Source organism: Sinohyriopsis cumingii, chromosome 5 (genome assembly GCF_028554795.1).
Source record: "Sinohyriopsis cumingii isolate HCF-2022 chromosome 5, ASM2855479v2, whole genome shotgun sequence".
NCBI classification, from domain to species: Eukaryota; Metazoa; Mollusca; class Bivalvia; order Unionida; family Unionidae; genus Sinohyriopsis; species Sinohyriopsis cumingii.
In genome coordinates this window covers 97403935-97431675 of record NC_142965.1, presented here as the reverse complement: position 1 = coordinate 97431675, position 27741 = coordinate 97403935, and the positions used below count along the sequence as shown (strand labels likewise).

The following is a 27741-nucleotide window of genomic DNA, read 5'->3' as shown; positions in this document are numbered from 1 at the left end:
AAGTCCAGTACATATGGCACTCTAAATCAAGTTCCCATTTGAAATATCCAACATAATTTTTAAAAATCTTGATAATAAGAGAAAGAACCATTTTAATTACAGAAAAATCAGTTTTTTAATGTACTTAATTGTAATAGTCCTCTGCAAAGTAGATGAATAAAATAAAATTACTTGAATTTGTCCATAGGATGTAGATGCTCCACTAGTAGCACACAATACCGAAAAACTGCTAAGGCCATAACTGAACAATTCACACATCTTTGCTTCATGATCATTTTATCATTCAAATTTGAGATGAATCCCTTTATAGCTATGTGTTTATAGTCGCTTTCTAAAGATTTCATGCTAAAAGGATGAATCAACAAATGAGCCTCAAACATGTTTTATTTAACCATGCCACATTCTTGGTATCAACAGAAAATTGAGAAATTGCAATCAAACAGCTGGAAAACAGAATACTAAACTGACTTCTGTCATCTTTTCAAAAATAACAAAAAGATAAAACAAGGATTTCACGTAACTGATAGTCTCATCTGCAAGTGAACTATTATGTATGACCAGTGTATTTAACCTGTAATATAAAATGACAAAACCTTAATGTTAACATAACGGTAATTGAGTTAATATTGACATAGCCTTGAGAAAGGGTATATATGTTTTGCCATTACTACAGTTGCTACAGGCTTGAAAAAAATTGAAACATAGTCTGTCCATGGCTCTAGTGCTGGGTTTTAAAAATAGCCAATTGAAAAATGAGGTTATCAGTTGGTATCCATATAATCAGTAAGCAAATCAATGGAAAGAGTTTGTTCATTATAGCACTAAGCAATAAGGAACAGGTGCTCCAAATAAGGCATGTAAATTAAAAGGCACAACAACTCAGAACATGATAAACCCAATAAAAGGGTTTCTCTGTGATAGAAGTAAAACTAAAATTAAAACAAGGCCTCACACGTTTTCTAGGACTTGTGCCTTTGAAAATAAAACACCAGGTTAAAAGTTAGGCTGTCAAGGGTCAAAGTCAACAGGTTAGCCCTGAAAATGGCCATTAATCACTGCATCTGGAGATACAGTGCTCACTTTCTTTCATAGAAATGTGTATTGGCTGAGCACAGTCTGATCGGTTAGGGAAGATATTAAAGATCAAATCTACCACCAGTAACAGTCCCTGCTGAACAATTTGACACACGATTTTACTACAGGAATCCTCAGCTGAGCATTGGATCTAGCAGGTTAAGGCAGATGTTCAAAATTTAATCTGGCCACCATCAGTCTCTGCTGAACAGGTCAACATGTTTTTACTACAGAAATCAGCTGAGCACTAGGTCTTCAAGCTCCTTCATTAAGGCTGCTTCCCCTTGTATCTTCTCCAACTGCAAGTACAGTACCCAATGAAAAGTAAGACTACTAGTCAGACATGATAGGCCTTAGATTGTTTTTCCTCCCATGCAGGCCTTTGATTTTTTTTGACAGTTTACTAACCCATGTGCAAGTGAATTTCATATTTTAACTTGCCCCATTTATTTTTAACTTACCCCATTTTTTCCCACTGCCCCTGCCCAAACATGTTACAGAACGTATCTGATTTAATTTTTCCTAAAGGGTTGTTTGTATCTGCATCTCTGCAAAAATCAACTTGCACCGGGGAATGGGCACTGTGAATTTCAAAGGCCTGCCTATAAAAGGCATCTGTCATTATTTAGACTGAATTTCAATGGTACCCTTTTTTAAAGGTATAGTAATTTGTCAGACACGAAAAAAAATGGGCAACAGAAAAATAGTCCAGTTTGAAGAGTTTTTTTTTGTTGTTGAGAGGGGTCATTTTTGTGGAAATAAATATTCTATACATTTATCATTGGTAGATTAATATTATTATGGCTGTCTGTTACTTTCAGGGATGTAATTATTAAAATACAAGACAAAGAAGGAAAAGTTTCTTCACAAGATATACAATGACATAAAGGAACTTACTATAAGTCTTCACAGCATATGAAACTTAGCAAATTTCTTGTTCATAAAAAATTTAATTTACTGAACTTCTTGCTAAAGAATATTAAATTTATGAAACATGTTGCATGTCAATCATTAGCTTGTTATGGATTATAGATAGAAATTATTCAACCTGCTTTTAAATTTTGGTATAAATGACTACTCTTTCATAGTGCTGCTATGAGGCTCTGTCAGAGTTAAATGAATTTTCTTACTTTATGTTGTTAGTGTACTAAAATATATTTCAGATGAACAAGTTGTTCTGGCAAGTGCTGACGAGGTTGTGAGTCAAAAACAAGTCCACATAATTTGCCAGACAAGAAGTTCAACTGAGACATCAAACAGTAAACGTTCAATAACCTGACTTTTTACAAAAATACCATAAAGGTCTTACCTTTAAGTCAGATCTATCTATGAACAAAGATACTAATCAAACTGTGAAGTATACATGTGCTGTAATAAGAAAAGAAACTGTAAAATATTTACTTGCTGCCCTATCCTTCATTTTAAGACCTCAAATTTGCAATGCAGCAAAATGAATCATGATACCAAGCTGCACCCAAAAATCTAAGAATAGTTGTCAAGTTAGAAGCAGAAAGTGACCCAAATTATTGATTTTGACCTTGACCTTGAAAATAGGTCCCCCAGATGTGTCATGTTCCTTTCCATCGTATCAAAATATATTTAAAATTCAGAGTAGAAGGGAAAGTGAAACAGAAAAATTCAACATATAACACCATAACATTGAGATTGACCTTAAAGATAAATTCAACATATAACACCATAACATTGAGATTGGCCTTAAAGTAAAATTCAACATATAACACCATAACACTGAGATTGGCCTTAAAGATAAATTCAACATATAACACCATAACACTGAGATTGGCCTTAAAGATAAATTCAACATATAACACCATAACATTGAGATTGACCTTAAAGATAAAACTCTCAATGTAGTACACAACACACATGCCAGTAACAAAAGTATACCAAGTTGCATCCCTTAATCTTGAATGGCATCCCTTAATCTTGAATGGCTTTAACATTATAGAGTAGAAGGGAAAGTGTGATGGAAAACAAAAAGTAGTGAGCCAAGACAAAGACCTCGAATGCAACATACTTTTAAAGAACTGGCAGGGGACAAGAAAAATATATATCAAGTATACCTCATCTTATTTTGCATATATGATTACCATTCTTGTCATTGCATGATTTTTTTTATCTCTACCCATGTACAAAGTTATTTTTAATATTCATCTGACTGTGTACTGCATTTGTCTGATTATTAATCTCTTCACATGCACATTTTTCATACCTACCTGTGTGCATTGTACTTTGAACCCACCTTATTAGGCATTTCATACACCTGACTGGCTTATAATCCACACCAAAGTGAGTTAGTATCTCTATATTGTACCTGTCTGAACTAAATTACCTGTGTTGCCATGCAGTAACATACCAAACATACCATCTTTTACCTGCTTGTTTATTGTGCATACATGCCTGTTTTGTATTCTCTTTGTGTAATGAATTTACCTGATTTTTCTCAAGCTGTTTTCCTGCCTGTTGCAGCTCTTTTATTTTCTCTATCTGCTGTAATTTCTGAAGAAGAAAAGATTGTGCAAACGAGACATGTTACATCTGGGCCCAATCAATAGTGTAACATGGCTTATAATCTGGGCAAAGATAACACTGGTTTGGGTAAAGGAAATCTTTTTTTTTTGACTGCATAGATCATACATGAACACCTGCTTCTTGGTCAGGCAACATATTTACAAGCTAATACAGCCAATTTTTTAAAACTGATTTCATTCATGTAGTTTAATGAGATGAGACAGGCTTAAAGGGTGACTTCATCTGAAACTCATTGTCCTGCTGGTGTGACAAGCATCAACTGAAGAGTCCGTGTCATTGATATATCTTGGTAAATAAAAGTCCTGGATTAAACCTAGCTGCCAATTTCTGGCTGCCATTACCAACATTTCATTTGGTTGACTCAGGGGGAAAACAATAGAACAACTTCTTCAAGCAAAAGCAGCATTCCAACCGAACTCATCCAGACACACTTGAAATTTTCTTGGATCAATCAACAAAAGAAACTGCACAGTTGTGGGGGGGGGGGGGGGTTAGTTTTCTCAAACTTGCAGATTAGTAGGCCTGAGACTGCTCACCAGGCTGTCACCTACTTCAAAGATGAATGCCAGTACAGTTGGCCAAGAAATTGGGGTTAGAATGATGCTTTCTGATATTGAAAGCTGTTACTGCAGCATAGCTGCCAACCTTCCAGGCTCGCAATTAGTAAAAACAGGGATACAAATTAGTGAATTTGGACATGAATTAGTGAAAAATACCATAACAATAACCATCAATACCACACTATATCAAGATCGCAAAATAAAATAAAAATAACTACATATATGCAGAAATATATCTGCATTTCTATTTATTATGGTATTCATAAACTTCACTTGTTCTTGTGGTTATTTACTAAGACATGATACTGTGGCAGACTTGAACTTCCTCAATTGCTTGATTGTAAATTTGCTTTCAAAACAGTTCAGGATTCTGGCCTGCTGGTTGATCTTGGTGACCAAGTTTTCTGTGGCGTTCTCCGATATTGTTTTAACTAATGCAGCACTTTTGGTTCTTCCACAGGAAAATTTGGAAGTGATCTTAGAGTCCAGGCACATTTGTTGGAAGAAATATTTAGCATGGTCTCCAGCTGATAAAGGTAGATTGTGTTCGACAAGAAAACTCACAAATAATGCTTCAGTGTTGGTAGCTTGCTGTCTTCAGTTGATGGCTTAAAATATTCCAGAGCTCAAATCTGCGAATTCTTAATTTTTCCAACCTCTATGTGTTTTTTTTGCGACCGATGTGTTTTGTCACATCATCTCTGCCACCATGTCCATTACTAAAATTTGTGGCACACTGTGTGCAAAAAGCATGATGTATATCAATGTTTGATGTCTGAATGCACTGCCAATTTTCGGTATATTCCAAATTAAACTTCACTTTTTGAGCAATATATTTCTTTTTCTTTGGTGGCAAAGCCATTTTTAAGATCTTACATGCAATTCAGAATGGTAATTCAAATCAGTGTTGGTGACACATGCGCGAAGCAAAATTCCGGTTTGGCCCCAGCTTCTCTCAGAAGCATTTGTAAAACTACTCTTATACATATAGATTAAAATAGGCTAAAATGCTTGCTACCAGGCCAACTGTACCAACTGGCTGTAGTTCTAGTAATATCGAGACCAGCAGTACCGTACCATTTTGGAAACTGCCATTATTACGACTAGCGCTTAAGGGTAAATTGGTTATTTTATTAAAGATTTAAAATAATTAAGAATAATCTGTGAATTGCTGAAAAAGTCTTGAAATTCATGCCAAAATCGTGAGGGTTGGCAGCTATGCTGCAGATCAGCAGCACTTGTGTAAATTTTAAAGCCCTTGTCTAAGTGATTTCTGCGAAATCTGGTCAGCTTTTGACTGGTCATCAAAAAGTAATTTATAGATTTATCTATTTAAATAACAATGGGCATACTGGATGGCAAACTGAAATCATTGGTTCAAATTTTAAGTATTCTTACCTGAATAGTCATATTACTTATTTCAAGGGTTTTCTATTAGCCATGTTGCCCAAATTAGCATCATTTTTATCAAATTTGGTAAAATTCTGTTTTCATCTTTTAGAAGTCATTATTAGGTTTTTGTATTTTTATAAATGGCAGATCAATCTGATTTTCACAAATTTTACAATCTTCTACGCCAAGAAGCTTTCCATTAAATTAGGTTAGCTTCTCTTGTGTTTTTGAAACGTTTAATTTTTTCTCTCTTTTTAGTAAAGGTGGCCATATTTAATGGGGGATGCATTATTTATAAAAATTTGGAAGTCCAACATGTCAAAATCTGCCAAATTTCATAAAATTTTGCTGTTTAGGAAAAGTTAATTGAGGGTTATTCTGTTTTTAGTAAGGCAGTCATATTTATAATAAAACAAGCCCTTAATTCTAAGATTGAATCTATCTAGAGCAGTTCTGTTGAGCAGATTTTAAAGAAGGTAAATCAAAGTGTTTCTTCGTTGGTTATGGTGGCCAAATAAGCATCATTTATGTTAAATTTAGTCAAATTTTTGTGAGTCGTTTTAAAAAAATTGTTATAAGGTCTTTTATTTTTAGATTGTGGATAAATGTAATTTGCACAAACTTTAAAGTCCTCTATGCCAGAATGCTTTGTGTCATATTCTGTTTAGCAGGTATTTTTTTTGTTCTTTTTCTTCTTTTTAGTAACAGTGGATATATATATATATATATATATATATATATATATATATATATATATATATATATATATATAATGTTATGGATAAGCATCATATGTAAAATTTTGAAAGCCCTTTATGCCTGGATCTTTTCTGTCAAATATCCTCAAATTATGTTTGATAAAAATAAAAATCTGTTCAGCAGTTCTGAAAATCAAGTCTAAGGTTCCTTTTTTTATTATAGTAATGGTGGTCACAACTGATGGATCAGAATCATTTATAAACATTAAAAGCCCTTCATGCCAGGATGCATTGTAATTTTGTGAAATTCAACTGAGCAGTTTGAAGAAGTATTCATTAAGTTATATATAATTTTAGTAGGACATTTTTGATGTTGGATATACATTATTTACAAATGCCAGGATGCTTTCTGTCAAATTTTGGTCATGTTCTGTCGAGCAGTTTTCGTGAAGAAGTGACTCCCAGATTTTTTTCCCTTATTTTTTAGCAATGGCAACCATTTCTGAATTTTTGAATGTGGATCAACGTTATTTGTACAAACCTGAAAAGCCTTTAAGCAGGATGCCATCTACAAAATTTGGTTGAAATTGGTTCTATGGCTTTTGTGAAGATGTTTAACAGAAATTATTAAAGAACACATCATGAATAATGCACAACAGGATGGGCCATACCAGAAGCTCACATGACCTTTATGGTCAAGTGAGCTAAAAACACCGAATTTGGATCTTCTATGTATTTTACACAACTTGCCTGACATGGCTACCAAATTGGTTGAAATACATTTAATAATTTGCAATGTATCATCTGGAAATGAAAATGGTTATGAATAGATACAAAGACTGAACAGGCAGACAGACATTTCAATAGCTATATTGGCACATATTACATATACATGCAGATATAACAACCAATTCTTACAAAGAGGTGTCTTGAGAAATAATGCACATGGTGGGCTTATAAAGATAAAATACCTACTTTACCAGTAATGTATGTGGACAGGACAGCTAATTCTTACATTCTCTAAGGTCATATTTCCAAGTTTAGAATACTTATGCAAGATCTTGTTTTCGTAATGCAGGCCACTTTTCTTTCTACTTCACATTCCATCAAAGTTGCATTCTAGCTGGTGCACAGCCTGCCTATTTTCGATGCTAAATTTAAACATTTACATTATATTTTTATCTTTTAACCACAATTCACAATTCAAAGATGCACCAATCAAATACTTTATGCTCTTTCTAAATATCCAAATATTTTCGATGGGTATACTCTCTTTGAATGTTTTATTTGTGCCACTAGGCACCATCTGGTTTACATCCCATGTTTGTCACCTTGTAAAGTGAGAACAATAATTAAGCATAAAAACTGGAGTGGGGTAAGGTAAAACCATTATCATGGAAATAATTTGTACACAGGAACTCTGCAACGCCTCATTCCAGTCCATGTTTAGTAATCCCATAACAATATTTATCACCAATTATATTGTTCTTATATCCCTGGGGAAAAGATATGTGGTATGATCTTAGCAACCTTTGTTTATGACAACAATCATATTTCATCTGTCCCAATTTCAGCATCACAAGTTTTAAAGTTTAAATGTAATACATTTTATAGATTAGTTTTAGCCAGTCAAACCAATGGAGTCTAGAGCCCAGTCTTAAGTTCTGTTAGTGAAAACCAGGCACTGTTCCAATTTCACCAACACAAATATCAAGACTTTAGATGTTTGATTGTTAAATTTTAAGTGAGACTTAACTTTCAACTAATCATTTTTCTGAATTCTAAACTTCAATTTAAGCTGACTTATCTTCTATTTCTGAAATTCACATTTTCTTGTTAGATTTTCTTATCCTATCCATATGCATGGAGAAGTTTATATTACCATGACTTTGTGACAGACCTTTCGAATATTCCTAATCTTCTTATCTGTCTCAGCATTTCCTATGGATGGGAAGTCCATTAACACTGATGCTGGCTGATCGCTGTTCTCTGTGGAAGCCTGTGATGGAGTAAGCAAAAAATTAATTACATACCATCAATGATATGATGATTCACAACCCCATTTCATATTTTCAATATTACACATTTATTATCATAGCATAATAACAAATAATGCAAGCATCCAAAGTATTGCAATCTTAATCTGCACCACTGACTGTGTTAAGAAACCAATGTTTGAAGAAACAGTTATTCAAAGGTCATTAATTCCTCTAAATGCTGCCATGAAATGTTATAACTCACTCAATCAATGTCTCATCGATAAGAAGATGTACAATACTGGCTGAAAGCCAACATTCCTGAAAAAAGATTCGATGCAGAAACCCCAATTTATAAGAAGGGGGCCCGAAGTGGCTGAGTGGTCTAAAGTGCTCTCCGTTACAGATCACTGCCATCTCACCTCTGTCTGCGTAGGTTCGAGTCTCGGATTCAGCCAATGTGGGTAAGTGAGAAAGCTTGCCAGTAGCTTCTCGTGGGTCGGTGGTTCTTTCCGGGGTTTTCCTGGGTTCTTCCTCCACCATTAATACTGGCTGCCATGTATAGCCTATCCTGTGCTGAAAAATGGCGTTAAACCCTACAACAACAACAACAACCAAGTTATGAGGATGGGGAGTCAGGGGGCATAACTTCTGTAAATGGCATTACTGACTGATGAAAGTCAAACTCATTTGAGGTCTCATCAGTATAAAGCCTCGTGTCAAATTTGTTCAAATAGAACAATCCTTGGTAAAGTAATGCTGCAGAAGTCAGAATGATGGACAATTAGGGGTCATAACCCTTGTAAATGACGTCATGGAAAGCTGGGATATAAACTCGATAAAAGGTTCCACAAAGGTGTTTTGCACTTTTGCACAGGGATAAATATTTCAAGGGTAAATATTTCAAGCAAATGTATTCCCAGTTATTACTTACTTGGTATCTCTTACATTCAAAAGGCCCAAGTGGGCCCAAGATAGCTTAATTGACTTACATCTGCCTAAAAGCCAATGCAAAAGGAGTTGGCCTAGCAAATAGGGTTAGAAGCACTGTTTTCTGACATATCAAAGGATTATATTGTTTTTAGTAATAGTAGCTACATTGGATAGCAGATCAGTAACATCTACAAGAAGTTGAAAAGCCTTATGCCAGGATACTTTCTATGAAATTTGGTTGTTGTGAAGGCATCCTTCAATGGTTTTCCCATTTTCAGTTACAATGGTTATATTGAACAGAAGATCTGCATCACTCATGCAAAAGAATTTCATGTCAGAATGCTTCATGTTAAATTTGGTCTTTTCTCTGAGCAGTTGAACAGAGGAAAACTTAATTTTTTAAAATTATTTGTAGTAACGTAGCCAAATCTGATGCCAGTTAGTCATCTTTTAAACAAACTTGCAAATGCTTTTAGCAAAAAACTTTTTCCAAAATTAGGTCAAATCTTTAGTAACATCCATATCTGACAGTAAATCAGTATCAATGATAATATTAAAAATGCTATCATGCCAGAAAACTTTCTATCAATTAGGTCAAACTCTAATAGTGGTTTGTATAAAGAAGCTGTCTGAAAAATTATCTGTTTTAATAATGCTCATCTATTTTAATCATCTTGGTAGCTTCTGATATGTCATATGATGGTTTTTCTAATTTTAGCAATGGCTGTCACATTTGATAGTGGATAATCTGTATTAATCTGAAAGGCCTTCATGCTCAAATGCTTTCTGTCGAATTTGGCCCAAATTCTTTTGAGCAGTTTTGGAGATGTTATATAAAGGTTTTTCTATTTTAGTACCAATGGCCAATATAATTGGCTGCTTGACATCAGTTGTACAAATTCAGAAGACCTTTATGTCAGCGTACTTATTGTAAAGTTTGGCCTAATTCTGTAAATTGTCTTTGAAAAGAAGTCATTTAAATGTCTTTTCTATGTTTAGTAGTAACAGGTCTCATATTAGGTGGCTCATTGGGATCTGTATAAATTTAAAAGGCTTTTATTTAAAAATGCTTTCAATTCAATTGGATCAAATTCTGTTCTGTAGTTTTTAAGAAAAAGTAACTGAAAAGTTTTTCTCCATTTAAGAATACTGGTTGGTTGATTGGCATCAATGGTGTAAAATTTAAAGAAATTAATGTCATGTTTTTTACAGTGAAATTTTCAAGAAAATAAGTTAACTGGGTTTTGAAGGACTGCACATTCAACTTGCTGCTCAACCCACACAGGTACTTCGAAACAATCAGCCCACGCTACTGCAGACAAGTTATCCTAACCTCTCTCCTTTCCTCCATCCCCTTTCCACAGATGTACCATCTGATTGGGAGAAGGATGCCTTTCTACAACTGGAGATATGATCACTCACTGAAGAACAGGCAGTGGAGATTGTGTAAATTCCACAATCTCTTGGGATTTACTGAAGGCACTTCTTATTTGGAAGGTAAACAGCAAGTTGAAGCCGACCATCAACCTGAATTGTCTCAACCAAGTCGTTTCACTGCTGAAATATACTGATATCAATCCATCTCTCCATTCGACGGGATGAGTATGCCCTCAGTCTCAATATGACCAACGCATATTTTCAAGTCCCTATCAACCTCACATCATGGAATTTCTTCATTTTGCTTATGGCGACATGGTTTATCAGATCAAAGTCTCCTATTGCCTCAACATCAGCCCTTGGGTTTTAACCAAGGTTATGGATTGCATTGTCATGTAGTTTCAGTTGACTTCATCTACAATGACAGCAGCATACCTGGATGACATCCTCTAGAAATGTATGGTAAGTTCTATTCTACTCTCAGGCAGAAACAATTGTTTCTCACTTTTAGATAATGTAGGCTTTCACGTGATCTGGGAAAAGTCCAGCCTCCATCCATCCCAACCTTTTGCTGATTTGAGTATGAAGTTGATCACCAACCTGAATCTGGTATGACCACCTCGTGTTCATGTAATCATGGTTGTCAAACTTATCAAGTCCATTTCCAACAGGGACTCCAGTGAGAGAGTTCTTGCAACTCCTTGGATTATTCAACGTGACAGTGGACTTGATCCTACTCGGCCATCTTTTTATGCACCCCTTTCAAATAGTATTGCTAGTACAAGGGTGCCCCTTTTCAAGTCCCCTCTATCAAACTGTCATGATCATGCCTGGATATGATCATTCCTGCATCAATGGTGCATCCATGGTTGGCTGACCATGGAGATCTCAATGGAGAAACAACCGAGTGCAAATTACAGTAGGTACTTATGTCAGTATGTACGGTTGGGCTACCACCTGTTGATGAACTTCACTACTGTCTGCGGCAAATGGGAATCAGGGGAGTTGCCTCTACAAATCAACCTTTTAAGAATAAAGGCTATCATCAATACCTTCACTTCTGGAAGGATCAACTCTCAGGCAAACAGTCCTCATTATGTCTGAAAACTCTGTGATGGTGTCCTACCTCCTCAAATGGGTGCACCAGATCAACTGATCTGTTTTCTGATTTGGCAGTTTCTACATTGGTACAAAAGTCTAATTATCAATGTACAGAAAAGGCACATTCCCAGCAGTCTCATTGTTTTGGCCGCCATTCTATCCAGGATAGGTCAAGTCCTTTACATAAAATGGTCTCTCCATCAATCAGTCTTTACTTGGATCTACACATTTTGGGGGTACTCTGTCTTACTGTGACAAGGTGGAATCACAAGTTGCCAACCTTTGTCTCTCCAGATTCAAACCCACAAGCTTGGGTCATGGATGCTCCTTCAGTCAGCATTTGCCTACCCCCCCGACCCTACAGTCCTGGTACCAGAAATGATCCAGAATTTAGGATGTCCATCTAGTAATAGATCTGTGCAGGAAGATTCCAGCTAAAAAAGATTGTGTCATATACTGCTATAAGACAAAAAAAGCCAATAGCTCTAACAAAAATTGTGAGCAAAATATTTTGCCAATATGCAATTACCAAAATACTGACCAATCTTCAGTGCAATCCATAAAAAACTGGCGGACTAGTTGTGCTAATAAGTGACAGATGAAAGGATAGATGGACAAACATGAGGATTACTGTAAACCCTTGACTCAGGTGATATAAAAGAATGTGTTTATCTTAGGAAGAGTGTAAAGAACATACAATTTTCTTTTTCTTGCTATTTCAGAAGCATTTTTCATTATGTGCATTTTCAGAAAGAGCATAATTTTAAGCAAACTGCAGTTCTCAAAGAATACTTACCTAATCACCTTACCTAAATTTCTCATAAAAATATGTTCACCAATCACGTTAACATTAGGGGATATAAGCCTGCTACCTTACGATTCCAGTTCTACAAAGTGTAAGATGTGTATGACATCTGTATCTGCAATGTGAGATGTGTATGATACTTGTCTCCACATTCTGAGATGTGTATGATACAGGTTTTTATTGTCAGATGTTTATAACACCTGTCTCTTCTTTGAGATGAGTATTATACTTGTCTCTACATTATGAGATGTTTTATGATACCTGACTCTACATTTGTGAGATGTGTATGATACCCATCTCTACACTGTGAGATGTGTATGATACTTGTTTCAACATTCAGATGTGTATGATATCTGTCTCTACAATGTGAGATGTGTATGATACTTGTCTCAATATTGAGATGTGTATGATATCTGTCTCTACAGTGTGAGATGTGTCTCACACCAGTCCCTACATTGTAAGATATTTATGGTACCTGTCTCTACATCGTGAAATGTGTATGCTACATGTTTCTACATTGTGTGATATGTATGATACCTGTCACTACATTGTGAGAGTTAGTTGTTTAGCAGGCTCAAGATCAAACTCTTTATAAGTCCCATCACAATAACAATGCATACAAAATCTGGTTAAAATCCAACAATTTCAGGTAAAGTTGTGGAAACCAAACTGCTGACAGATGGACAGAATGATGGAAACAACATTATTACCATGTCGCTTAATGACATCCTGATCTGTTGGTTATAAAAACAAGTTACAATTTTGTTCAGCATAAATCATCCAAGTTGTGCAATCAAACTGTTAATATTGTACTGATGAACATACAAATTGACTGACACAGTAAACTGAAATGCCCTCTGGTGACAGTGAGGGCAAAGGTAGAAGTGTAGCAATGACACTTCACTTTCTTTTCACTCCTGTCTGCTGCTGGATGGTGCAAATGCATGAGCTTTCCAGACTGATTCCCTGTTTCTCACGCATTTCTTACAAGCAAAACTTTCTTAAACTAGAACCATAAAAGCCATAATACACATCATCATTTGCAGTGTTAACAAGGCCCTGACAAGCAATTCTTGTGAATGCAAGGATAGAGGTGCTCTGACAACTGTAGGAAACAACAACAACAAAGCTTTTAATCTTGACCCACTGGAACCAACATTTTAATCCAAATTCCAGACACAAATACTTGAAATGTTGAGTTAATAATGATCCATTAAATGTACATATAGTTTAAAGTAGTAAATACTATGGCCAGCACGTGACAGATTGAGTTGCAGCAGGAATGAAAATCCCTAAGATAATGATGCTCTTTTAACTGCATTGTGTTGAAACCATCTCTGATATTTTCAGTGATAACAAGATTTTAAAACTAGCATGGTGTTAAGCTTACTAAATGTCAGACTGTCACCATTTTCATTTTGGCCTTAGTGCACTTCATCATAAGTCTTTTGGTGAAAACCCCCAAGTTAATATGTCCATCCATTTAAGGGGAGTGGTGATGAGATTTTCAAGATGGCCATCACAGCAGTCATATTCATTCATGACCAGCTAGGTATCATAACAAGTCTTTTGGTGAAAACCTCTTGTTATTATAGCCATCCATTTAGGTGGAGAAGAGATAATATTTTCAGGATAGCCATATTTGGGCAAGTTTGCATGATTTTCATTTTGGACCAACCAGACCGTAAGAACTCGTCTGGTGAAAACCCCATGCTGATATCACTTTATGTTTTGAAGGAGTAATATCAACATGATTTTTAAGACTGCTGCCATGCTGGCCATATTGGGTATCAGATTAGCCCCATTTCCATTTAGGACCAAACAGACATGTCAAGAGGTCTATTGGTAAAAGTTTCAATAGGGTCAGTCAGCTAGCAGAAGCAGTGGTAACAGGATTTTCATGATGGCTATTGTATTGGCCATATTCAAGGTCAGATCAGCGCAATTAGGACCAACTAGACATAAGTGTTTCAGTGAAAGCCTATGTTTATATGACCAATCATTCAAGAGAAGTAGTGATAACAAAATTTTCAAGATGGCCGTTGTGGTGGTCATATTAGATATGTGTGGCACCATTTTCACCTAGGACCAGCTAGCCATCATTTGAAATCTTTCAGTAAAAATCCCTTGTTAATATGACAATATTGGAGGAGTAGCAAATAACAAAATTTTCATAGTGGTCAAATTAGTTGTGCCAGCTGCACCATTTTCACAGTCAAATATAACTTAATTTCATCGGGAGTAGCAATAATAATTTCAGGATGGCTGCTGTGGCAGACATACTGGATGTCTGTGTGGCACCATTTTCTTTCAAGATCAACTAGATTTCATAAAAAGTCTTCAAGTGAAAACCCCTGTTTATATGACCATCCATTCAGGAGGAGTAGCACTAAGATTTTCAAGATGGCCATTGTGACAGCTACATTGGACATAATATTGGCAAAATATTCATTTAGGACCAACTGTAGCAGCCATACTGGATGTCTGAGTGGGCACCAATTTTATTTTGAACCAACTATACCATGGGATGAGCAATGTGTTAAGTTTCAAGGCAATCCTCCAAGCAGTTATGGAATAAAGACAACAAACCTATGCTAATGGCCAGATGGATGATGGACAACAGACCATCTCATAAGCTCTGAAGGAAATAACTTCCAAGATATAGTAGTACAGGTAGATGTACAAGGTGTGTTCAATTAGAGTCATTATTACCTCCTGTGAGGCCTTTGCCTTCCTGGCTTCCCTCTTCTTCTGATTCTTTGTCAAAGGTTTGTTTGCTGCTAGAATAAAAGTTAAAAAAAACATAAGCAATGATTTTTAAAATGTCACGAGTCACCTTCAAATGAAGTCAAAGAAAAGCAGTAAATAAAGCAATTAATGTAAAGTCAGTACAAAATATATTGTAATGTTTACAGTATTGTCAATGATACCAATGTGATTTCTATGTCCTTCATTATCAGCAGAGACAAAAATTAAAATCCCTTAAAACCATAAACTGAATGCAAAAATGGTTAATAGATCCCAATATTCTATATGTGCTTTAAACATTACAATTTACCATATCTCTGACTAGTTCTTTGCATTTTCAGTGGTTAAAATGAGTCATGTAAAGACTTGGTATCAGATTGTATCTACCAGCTCAGTAAGATATACCAGTCGGTGTGATGAGACAGAGATTCTTGCCCATGATTTCAAGTAAAAATGATAGGACACAATGTACAAAGATATCATTTGTCTTAATTGGAATATATTGTTGCATGGTATGTAAGTAATGTAGCATGGAAAGATCTCAGGTGAAAATCTTACATAGGCTCGGTGCATGTCACTCTGTATTCTCATGACTCAGTATCATTCCATACTGGATAGCTAACAAACCATGTAACTAATAATATTAGGTCTAACATCATTTTGTCATGAGGTTGCCAAATGTTTTTTCTGGATATGCCTCCAGATGAAAATTTCTTGCATGGTTCATTAATGACCTGATATGATCCCTTGTCAATAGAAAACTTACCACAGCTCAAGTGCCTTCACCAATGGCATACATGCCAACCCCTGATGAGGAAAAAGTGTAATCCAAATGGACAAAAAGAGGAATCCAAGCCGAAAAAGAGAAATCCACAAATAACATGCTAAAAATTCAATAAACAATGATTTATTTGCCCCTCTCGTCTTTTAACATCCTTTACTGCTTTAAGTTTTCATATGTAGCACTTTTAGCATTCGAAAGCAACAGATTTTCATGTTGCATTTTAAAACACTTTGTACCAGCTGAGACCATGAATGTTTTGCACACCAGCAGAGTACAAAGTACTGGGTATCTGAGCCTGGATCTGAATTCACTTTTATTTTTGTTAACAATACTGAACAATCTCTCACAGTCAACATTAGAATGGTAAAGAACCAATATTCCTTTCATAACCTGACAAAGAAGAGGAAATTTATATCTTCAGTGATTGTGTCTTTTAGCTGGGAAATAAGGTGCCACTGCACATCAACTCTATCTGCGTTAAGTATATAGTAGAATCCCAACTTTATACTGCAGGAATTCTCCCTCCAGATGACCCAAGGTAGGCAAGGATGGTAATAGAAAGGGATATCTCTTGACAAAGAATCTAACACTTTTGAAGCTTTTTGACTGTCTCTCATTTACATCAGTAAATGAAGCAATTAAAAGCACTTCATCTCCATAGGGGAATTTCTGAAGAATGTAATCACAGGCTGTAGCATAATAATCTCTAACATTATCATAAAACACCTTCACAGCTAGAGTAGAATTGTGTTCTATGAATTCTCTTGCTTCTGCACCAATAGCAAGATCTTCATTATCTTTCTATTAAGAACTTGGTAAATAACACCTCTGCATTTATAACATTCATGTCCGCAATTTAGTTCTGCTGTAGATAAGAAGTTACCTTAGTATTGGAGTTCGTAAGATGTGCTAATTCGATGTGTTTCTTTGTTTTCAAGTGTTTCTCCACATAAAATTTACCAACATGCGCAATATTAAGATCGTTTCCACACAGACTGCAATGAGCATGATGCTGCCCTAGAACACTTGTATCATTGCTTAAAACTGACATGTCATTTTAGCTGCCATGTTGAAATTATCCATGATATTCTGTCTGCAATAGGGGCATGTATGACAGGTCAATTTTAAGCAATGATACGAGCCCCTGTGCCCGAGAATGGAACGCTGTATTATGCCATTTATGTATTCATCTTTATAAGGATTCGTTTTTTGGTGGGTCTTTTTCTGATCCACCTGTGAAATTCTTTGAAAAAATATATGTGCTCTAACACAAACATCGACTAGAATACATCTGATGACTTTAAGCCCCAAATAGTAAAATTATTTCCACACGGCCTGTAATAGATGTCACATGATGCTGCCCTCGTGTCCTCATCTTTGGAGGATTCTGTTATTTTATGTTTCATTTATTTTTGGCCTTTTTCTAATCCATCTATGAAATTATTTGAAAGGAGATATTTTTGCTCTCATACATGTATCGACTAAAATAAATTATACCTTTTAGCGCCAAATACCTATAGACTGGTTCTGTAATATATATAAATTAGAAAAAAGAATCTGCTAGTAAAGATTAAAAATTAGAAAACCAGTCCATTCTCTCCTCACTAAGCCATACAGCTGCTATAGAATTACAAGGTCGAAAGTCTGAAAGTAGAACCAGCATGTTTCTGGGTAATAGGATAGTTGCTATAAATAGAACATAATACTGTTAGGAAAGTGCATGGACAAGCGTACTGTTATATTGTAGTTACGTAGAAGCCGTCTTTTCTAAAATACGGTCTGTGGGATTAATGGGATGTTAATAAAAATGAGAAAACAAACAACTGATTTTTTTTGGAAGGTGGATATAATGAAAAAGCGTAATCCATACATGTTTACGCATAAGGCGTAATGTAGTGAAAAAAGCGTAATGATTATGCCAAAAGTATAATGGTTGGCATGTATGCAATGGGTTTTTTACTGACTGAGTGCTTCTATACCAGGTCACATGCAAACCATGTAATTAATGATACAAGATGTTCTATTTCTATGCTACTAACTTATAAAATAGTCGATCTGTACGACTCAAAAGAAAATTAATTAAAGACTTTATTGATCGTGTTGCATGTAACATGGTCTGCTCACCGATTTTGCAGTAATAGCTAGAAATACAGATTCTAGACTGATTATGATAAATCTAAAGTAAAAAAATCAGAAATCAACTGAAAATTGTGAATGCAATTTTGAAGTTTTTATTTTGCAAATCTCCTAGACGATCGTATTTTTAGTTAGATTGCCTGACACAAATTTCATAATTTAAAATAATGAGCCAAAATCCATTTGAAAAGTATCATTATACAATGAAATCTGTTTTTAACAAAACATGGGACACCCTCATGAAAATATTCATTAGAACATAATTTCATTAGAGGGACAGATGCTCTATGGCTGAAAAGAAATTCCATTAATTCCAGATAAGGCAAGTTCATCATTTTAGCTGCCATGTTGAAATTATCCATGATATTCTGCCTGTAATAGGGGCCCCAAGTGGCCGAGTGGTCTAAAGCGCTCACCGTTCCGGATCACTGCCATCTCACCTCTGTCTGCATGGGTTTGAGTCCAAGGCTTGGCTAGCGTGGGTACGTGGGAAAGCGTGCCAGTAGCTTCTCGTGGGTCGGTGGTTTTTCCCTGGGTTTTCCAGGGTTCTTCCTCCACCAGTTATACTGGCCGCCATGTATAGCCTATCTTGTGCTGAAAAATGGCGTTAAACCCTAACAACTGTCTGTGATAAAAAGATTTTCAAATTACCTCATGTGGTGGGCATATTTTTGTCAGATTGGCATCAATTTCATTTAGGGCCAACAAAATATCATAAGTCTCCTGAAAGAAATAACATCTAATTTGGACTATTAAAGATAACATGATTTTCAAGCTATCATAAGAAGTCTGTTGGTAAAAACTCCTTGTTGATACGACCAGCCATTCAGAAGTAGTGATAAAATTTTCAAGATGGCCACTTTGGCAGTCATTTTAGAATCCGATAAGCATAATTTTCACTAAGGACCAACTAGACATTATAAAAAGTCTTTTAGCAAAAACCCATGTTGATATAACCATCTCATTCAGATGGAATAGCAATAACAAGATTTTCATGATGGCCACTGTTGTGGCTACACTGGACATCAGACAGCATAACTTCATTTTGGACCAACAGGACATCAAATGAAGTCTCTGGTGAAAGCCCCATGGCAGTATGAGACTCTGTTCAGGAGAGTAGTGATAGGAAGATTTTCAAGATAGCTGATCTGGCACTGGACATCAGTTGTTGCTGTTGTATGTCTTGCTATATATTTTGCAGACCTAAATGTTGTCAGCAAAACAATGAATTGGCACCATATGATACAAGGTGGCCAGTATATTTAGTGAAGGTAGAACCTAGGAAAACCTGGGAAGAACTGCCAACCCAATGGAATCTACACTGAGACTTGAAACCAAATGAACAGAGGTGAGATGTCCGTTATTGGTAAAGGTGAGCATCTTATTTTTTTAAATTTTTTATTGATGTTTTTCTAATTTCATGGTGTTTGTTTCTGTAAAAATATTATTATATGTTTTTTATCTTACAGGTGTTGTCTAATGTTGTAAAGCGCTTAGAGCTTCTAAAGATTAGGCGCTATACAAAGTCCTCATTATTATTATTATTTGACAACTCAGCCTAGTGGGGCCTCTGGACACCAGATCAGCACTATTTTCATTTAGGTCTAAGTAGACAAAGGGATGAATGCATGCATAAAGTTTTATTGCAATCCTCAAAGTGGTTTAGGATGTGAAGTGAAAACAAACTTATGCTAACAGATGGACAGATGAGAAACAACAGACACCCCCCCCCATAAGCTCTTCTGGTAAGGACCAGTATAGTTAAACATGTTTAAATCTGATTTTTAATGAATAGATTCAAATATATATTCCTGAAGTTTAAACCAATTACTAACCTTTGGCTGTTTCATTCACAATGGATGGAGCCTCGTAGTCATGCAACCTGACAGAAGCTGGCTGCCCTCCAGCCCCAGGTGGGCGATAGGCTGCAACTTTGGCTGTAAATGGAAAATAAGGCATGAGAATTCAATGAAAAATAAATAAATCCAAAATTTTATATACATAAAAATCAATGAATGTTCTAAATCCCATACTCTTGTGAATCTGTGGTATAAATTACTGCTGTTGTAAAAAAAAAATGTCTACTTATCCAAAAGAGATACGAGAAAAATGAAGTAAAAACTTGTTATGTATGATACAGAAATCTGACATCTTATTCAGAAATTCTGAATTACTCCAAAAACAATGCCTGAAGAAATATCTCAGTTTGTTTATTCTTTTACAGATCAATAGCTAGATATTCATCTATTTCCTCGCAGAATGTGATTAGAAGTAGTAAATAAGTGATTCTGATTTCTCAATTAAAAGGAAAATCATCTTCTTAATGACAGGAAGCACTAGCCTGGACTATAATTGGAATTTAATCATATATTTCACTTTTACACAAGACTGAAAGTTCTGATCATTTTAAATCACTCTAAACTTGATGACAGTGCATCTATAGATTAGTTGTTGTTGTTGTAGGGTTTAACGCCATTTTTCAGCAAAAGATAGGCTATACATGGCAGCCAGTATCAATGGTGGAGGAAAAACCCAGGAAAGAACCACCAACCCAAGAGAAGCTACTGGCAAGCTTTCTCACGTACCCACATTGGCCGAGCCCGAGACTCGAACCCATGCTGACAGAGACGGCAGTGATCCGTAACGGTGAGCGCTTTAGACCACTCTGCTACTCGGGGCCCCCTATAGATTAGTAATGAGGATTCACAGGTATATTTATGAAAGGTAGCTATGACATCCTTGTGTTAAGTGTTTATATTTTCTTATCCAGTAAATGAATGATAACAATATGAACTAAAATAATACAATAGGAAGCAAAGTAATATATCTTTATTTCCTTTTAAAACACATTATCTGACAAGACAAAATGCACAAATACCAGGAAGTAAAAAAATATACTGAACTTGCATAAACTTCTACTATTGCTGTATATTGGACTGGCATTGTTTTTTATCATGTAATTTTTTTTATTGTTCTAGCTATGAGGTGGTTTGCTAAGCTACAGTTGGGGAGAGCTATACAAGAAACAGTACAAGACTAAGATACAGGGCCAGAATTTTATGAATAATATCAAACATAGGGGTCATCTCACACATACGTTTTACAAAGCATGTATTATCATGCCTGTTATTACCCTTACCACAACACCAGACATGTTTGGCAAATGATTCTCTTTTTTACATATTCATGAGAGTCTAGTTTTGTTTCCAACTTGTGTCATAATGTATAAGGCAGATCATTATTTGAGTAAATGTGTTTATTTGTTATTGCATATTTTTATCCATTTCATTGTTACATTATTATTCATGGCAATAGTTCTGAGACTCATATACTTCATTTCATAAATTGTTTTCATTTACATACATTGTGTTCTGCGTTTTTTCTTTTGATCCAAAATCCATTTAGTTTCAATCCTGTTATGCTGAAGAAAGAAGTGTGAATAGCAAAAGGCATATCTATTTCAACAGTTTAATGTGTACAAAATTTCAGACTATCTTAAATGGCAATGGAGTTTTGCCCAGGAAATGAAAGTGTGAATAAACTGAAGGACAGAGTGACAGACTACAAATACATAACAAATATTGAAACAATTTTTTTGATCACCTGTCTACTATGTGCACATACTGAATTTTGCCCTGGAAATGAAAGTGTAGGGTTGTACAAGGCTTTTAGAATTTTTGTCCATGTGCTCTTTAACTCCAGAAAATGGATGAAAACCAAGAGAGATACAGGGACTCACTCTTCATCATGAACAAAGTATTGGAATTAAAATACTGTTCTGAGCAAGAGAAATCATCAGGCTGCCAGAGACAAGGCTTGTGCAGTATGTTTATCAGCCTAACTACCATGTATACTTACTTTTAACTTTAGTCACACTCCAACTGACTTTAATTTGTGGGAGGGAATAAGACACCCCACCCCCCCAACTAACCTTAATTTATTTTGAGACCTACTAAATGTGGAACAAGTTTTAAAGATATATTGTCCAACAGTTTCAGAGAATGACCATGCAAGCAAATATGGTTATGGACAAGCAGACAGACAGATGGATTTAAGGCTGACATAGTGATAGCTATTTTCCCTGTCCCACCATATTATCACATACTGGGGGTGGGGTGGGGATAAAAAAAATAAGTAGATTGACCCAAATATATACTGAATCCTATTATTGGTTCAGTGGATCTGTAGTCATATTTTACAACAAGCAAATAATCAAATGAATAAATGCTTATTTTCATACATGTGTTTAAATTTTATAAAAAAATAAATCTAATACCAGTGACTTGCACAAAGCAGTGTTAAGAATGAAAATTATCTTACGCTCTGGTTGGGGCAAACTTGGTACACCCTCTACTGGTTTGTTTTTTATTTGGAAATCCTTAATAGTGTCCTCAGGTTGATTTTGCCACTTTACTTCCCACAATTCTTTGTTTGCTTCCAGATTCACCTGTTCCAAAAGGGCACCAGTGTAGTGCCAAATCCTGTACCTGAGCAAAAAGTTTGAGAAATTTTTTAAAAAAGTTGCCTGTCTCTAATTTCAAGTTCAGACTTCACTTTGCATCAGTAAAATCTACAAACATATCTGTGATAATACCATTCTGTGAGATCTGACAAAACAATATGAGATTTTAGTCAACTCGGTGATATCTAATTTTCTCTGTGGCCATCGAAGTGAAATAATGTGAAATACAAACAAAAATTTCCTTTGAATCATACTGTTAAAATCTGTCAAATATTTCTAACTGTATGGAATTTGCACATACTAATGACTTGAAAGGTTCTTATCAGACCCCATTCATAGCTTTACTCAATCGAACTGCATCATGCAAACATTGTAAAGTCATTGTCCTTTGGATTTTAGCTTTATGAATCAAGCGTCAATCAATGTTTAAAAATAATCAAATGAAGAAAATTGTGCACAGGTGTATTACTATGTAAGAAACTACAAAATATGCATGCACCTATTTCTAGATTTGTTAATCAGCAGTTCCCTCCTCTCATGGTCTGCATAAATTGGCTGATGCAAGGACACAATTCTGAGTGATTCATTTTGACTAAGACTATCTCATTATGTGATTCAAAGCAATCACAAATCCCACTTTTTAAAAAATATCTCAGTGGTTATCAACATCAAACTTGTGGACTTCACATGCATCCTGTAACACTCATGTCATTCAGACACCTTAATGAAGAAAGACTCAGTGATAATAATGATACCTTGAACTAAATCCAGTATTTTGCAAGAAATTTTCCCCTGTAACTATGGTTAGATTATATTAGCAAACTGCAAACACTTATCCTTGCATGCATTGTGTCCAGCAATTGAACCTAGAACTGAAGAATAAAATGAGTCACTGCACTATCTAGGCCCATCTTTGCTAGCCAAGGTTCCGATATGATAACCCAATCAACATCTTGGCACATCAAGCAGAATTTTTGATCAGGCCTGTGAATTTCATTAGATGCTTCAGCAAGCCACCACAACCAAACAAAATTAAGCTGCTCAAATATGAACACTGTTCCTTCATGAATGTGGTCTAAAGCGCTCACCGTTACGGATCACTGCCATCTCACCTCTGTCTGCGTGGCTTCGAGTCTCGGATTCGGCCAATGTGGATATGTGAGAAAGCTTGCCAGTAGCTTCTCGAGGGTCGGTGGTTCTTTCCGGGGATTTCCCGGTTTCTTCCTCCACCATTAATACTGGCCGCCATGTATAGCCTATTGCGTGCTGAAAAATGGCGTTAAACCCTACAACAACAACAACAACAACCTTCATGAATGAGACAAGGGGAACACACAACTTGAATAGATTGACATAGAATCAATTTTCCACTGCCGGTCTGTGTTTGTACAAATACCTTTCATTCAAATACACCTGTAATGGCTTCCCTCTGGTACGCAGTCTAACTTTTGATGTTAAACATACAAAGCATCTTCTCAAGTAGATTGCCTCCACCATTTTCAGCTGATGTTAAATGCACCGCAGTTACATGCCATTGGTTAGTTCACATTACATACTAAAGGAGGCAACTCATTAAATCCAACAGATATCACTAGGACAAAGCACTACAATATCTGTTCGATCTGCCAAGGTGTAGATATGGTTATTATATCGGAACCTTGGCTAGTGAAGATGTATCTAGGTCCAGTCTTTAAAATGTACGAGTTTAGAGGCAAATTCAAACTTATGTATACCATTAAGATTTAAAAAATCCGCCTTATAATTCTTGAATGGACGAGAGAAGGATTGTTTACACAAAAATAAAAAATAGATTTATATATATAGAAATGGAAAAACAGTAATATATTCTTTAAAGTAGCTCATGTGTACAATGTTTATTCTGTATTCTACCTGTAGTGGTCACAAATAGGTAGTTATTAAATAGGGGTGTGCAGTTTTACCAGTATATCACTATATTGCAGTATGGATCCTGCTGCTAAGAGTACAATGGTATATGGCCAATTAACCAACATTTTTGTGATACAATGTATGTCTATAAACAGTACAAAGCAACTTTTCTTTTACTTCTGCCTCCACTGGTTTCATTTGAATATGTGTCTCTTTCAGTGTCTGTTCTTCTAAAAGCCAACACTTATTTCTAAAAGCTTTGTCAGCAAAGAAGATAGTTGAGCTGCACAATATATCCTGGCAATAGTAACAAGCCAAAATGGCAGAGATGGAACCTCCTGGGAACAGTGAGAAACCAAAATGGCAGAGATGGAACCTTCTGGCAACAGTGAGAAGCCAAAATGGCAGAGATGGAACCTCCTGGCAACAGTGAGAAACCAAAATGGCAGAGATGGAACCTTCTTGCAACAGTGAGAAGCCAAAATGGCAGAGATGGAACCTCCTGGCAACAGTGAGAAGCCAAGATGGAAGACGTGGAACCTTGCATGAACTGCAGACCAATAAAGGCAAAAATCATCTGTCTGGCAGAATTTTTGACTGAAATTCTCCAAGAAAGATAACAGATTCATTAACAACATTACAGTTACAGGAATTGTAAAATGGAGGTGAAGTTTGTGGGTGTGATGACAAACACATCTCTGACATACTAGCTGGCAATATGGCAAGAGTTCAGAAGATGCAGTATGAACAGCAACCCATCCCATGTTGCTCAGGCTCACTCACATGCAAGGATGTTTCTTAATCATTGTTCACCTGTACAGAGATTGAAAGGAACTTAAAGTTACATGAAACTTTCATTTCACGTACACTCCTTAATTATACTTTGCAGTTTCAATGGACTTTTCCAATATATTGCATTTCATATATATATATATATATATATATATATATATATATATATATACACACACACACACACACACACACACACACACATATACATACATACACATATATATATATGATAGTTAACTCAGCTGTTTGTATACTGACAGCTGTCTCAAAAGTAAGTCTTAGGTCAAATACAGAAAATGCCAACCCAATGACTGATAGATACCATTGTTAAAAGAACTGTGATGCCTTTTAGGATAAAACAATGATCTTACCATGTAATTAAAAACAAATGGACACTACTTTTCTTTCTCAATTCTGTCATTTGCAAAATCTGGCATAGCATTCCTTGAAAATTTGGAACCAGAAGAATATCTTACATGAATCAGTGATGTAGTGTTGGTCTCTTTTTGAATTAAAAATGTAATTTAATGTAACCTATTAATATTTTCATCTTAAACTTGAACAGATATTTATTATATTATTGTACTGTTCATTTTCCTTGGACCACAATGCATTTTGTAGAATTTTACACACTATTGTAATAATGTTATTGTTTTGTTTGATTTACTTTTTACTTACAAGAATTACACTCCACTTGACAGAAAAAAGTAATATTTGAAAAAAGATTTTGATCTTTTGCATTATAAACAATACACTCTCTTCATCCTCAAACATTATTTAGTGTATTCATTAATTATTCAGGTACAAGGGTTTCCACAAAAACAGGAGACTTTTTGTATATTTTTGTCTTCAAAAACATCTGTCAAGTTACTGACTATAGGCAGTTGCTAGCAGCAAAGTTGCTGGGGTAAATCTCCAGACCCCAGAACCTAATGACACCACTGTTATTAACTAGTGAATACTGCAATGAACTACTGAATTGGTCAAATATGGTTCCAGAGAGTTTTTCATAGATTTCCAAGTTTTTAAGCCCTTTCAAATATTTTATAGGAGTAATTTTCATATAGGATTAGAATATTCTCCACATGTTACTTTGTTTATCACTGAATAAATAAGTAAAAAGTAGAAGAAAACCACAAATAATAAGCCAACCAACAGAATCAATGGATGCTACTCCTACAACTGTCCAATTTTATTCCAATTTATGTATTTATCTAGTCACTGCTTAAAGGAGACTAGAAATCAAAATTTTCCTTTTACGTATGTAATTCTCTACAGATTTTAATTCGACTGCAATGTTTATAAATGAAATATCGTAAGCGGGTAGTGATTATATTGCGTGGAAGATACCACGATTCCGTAAATTGCCGAGTTTTTCCGAGTTTTAATGAGATGACAGATCATGTGGTACCGTGACGCTATACTAGCGAGTCCTTGAATACAAACATTGGCGAGCGAGGCAGACAGGAGACCACATTTGGGTTGCACATTCAAAAGTTGAATCTGCAGTCTGATATAATAGTTTATGTACTGTACTGATAAGTACTAAAAGAAATTTGTTAGGCACAGGCCCCGGGCTGGTGACTTAAATAAACTAAAGTCCTGAATGAAATTCCACAAGCCCGGACAGTTCATACCTGTCAACTCTCAAGCCGGGAGAAAAACCTCCCGATTTTGGGGGTATTTCCTCATCTACATCCCGATCTCGTAATATCTCTCAATTTTGCGCAGCGAAGTCCCGATTATTACATTATGTCTGTTAATTTTCATTTGTCAGAAGAAAAAACCCAACCCCAAACCATTTTTAAATATAACGTATGCAATCCAGTCTAAACTGCCACACTGCTGACATCGTAGCGATATGACTGAAAAATTGTTAAAGCTACGTTAAAAATTCAAATCACACGCACACACGTCTAAACCCGGCACTGGACGAAATAATGAATATCATACAACAGTTTTTTTCTTCTTTTTTTTCTTCTTCAGTAAATAGGATGTGAAGATTAAACATTATTCAAGTAAATTTCAGATTTTTTAAACAACTACAACAGTACTATAGTAAAAAAAATAATTAAAAGAATAAAATTGTCACCAATTAGCTTAAATGAATGATCACGTTGAAATTTTCTCTGCAAACAAAATCGCATCTCCATTTCCGCCAAAGAAACTCGGCCAGTTAACACCTGACATTCCTCTACCGTATATGAAAAGTTTAATTACCATGATTAAATTACAAGGAATAAAACAAAATATACCATGCAGTATATGTGGCCCTAAAGAACTAATTCTGAATAAATATTTTAATCAGCAAACAGTGTTACATGCATTAAGACTTAAACCTAAGAAAATAAGGTGGGGCATAAAACTTGAGAAAAACAGTTGCCAGATGTACGGTAACTTGTGACTGCAGATTTGAACTGTTAAAATGAAGTCCATGGCATCGTAAGTAACAACAAAATA

General features: G+C 35.5%; 1 protein-coding gene across 2 annotated transcripts in view; it reads right to left on the bottom strand.

Moving 5' to 3' along the window:
• Positions 1–366: 366 nt before the first annotated feature.
• LOC149799836 (eukaryotic translation initiation factor 2A-like) overlaps positions 367–27741 on the bottom strand; it is a 62941-nt gene continuing 35566 nt past the window's right edge. Inside the window, exons 12-17 of one of the 2 annotated variants that reach the window (XM_089959243.1) lie at positions 22458–22624; positions 19973–20074; positions 15182–15249; positions 8178–8276; positions 3529–3594; positions 367–1373 (exon numbers count right to left, since the gene is read on the bottom strand). In XM_089959243.1, the coding sequence (XP_089815369.1) occupies positions 1311–1373; positions 3529–3594; positions 8178–8276; positions 15182–15249; positions 19973–20074; positions 22458–22624 (565 nt within the window). In that variant the 3' untranslated portion in view covers positions 367–1310. The remainder of the gene's footprint in view (positions 1374–3528; positions 3595–8177; positions 8277–15181; positions 15250–19972; positions 20075–22457; positions 22625–27741) is intronic. The other variant, XM_089959244.1, reaches the window with a different exon arrangement.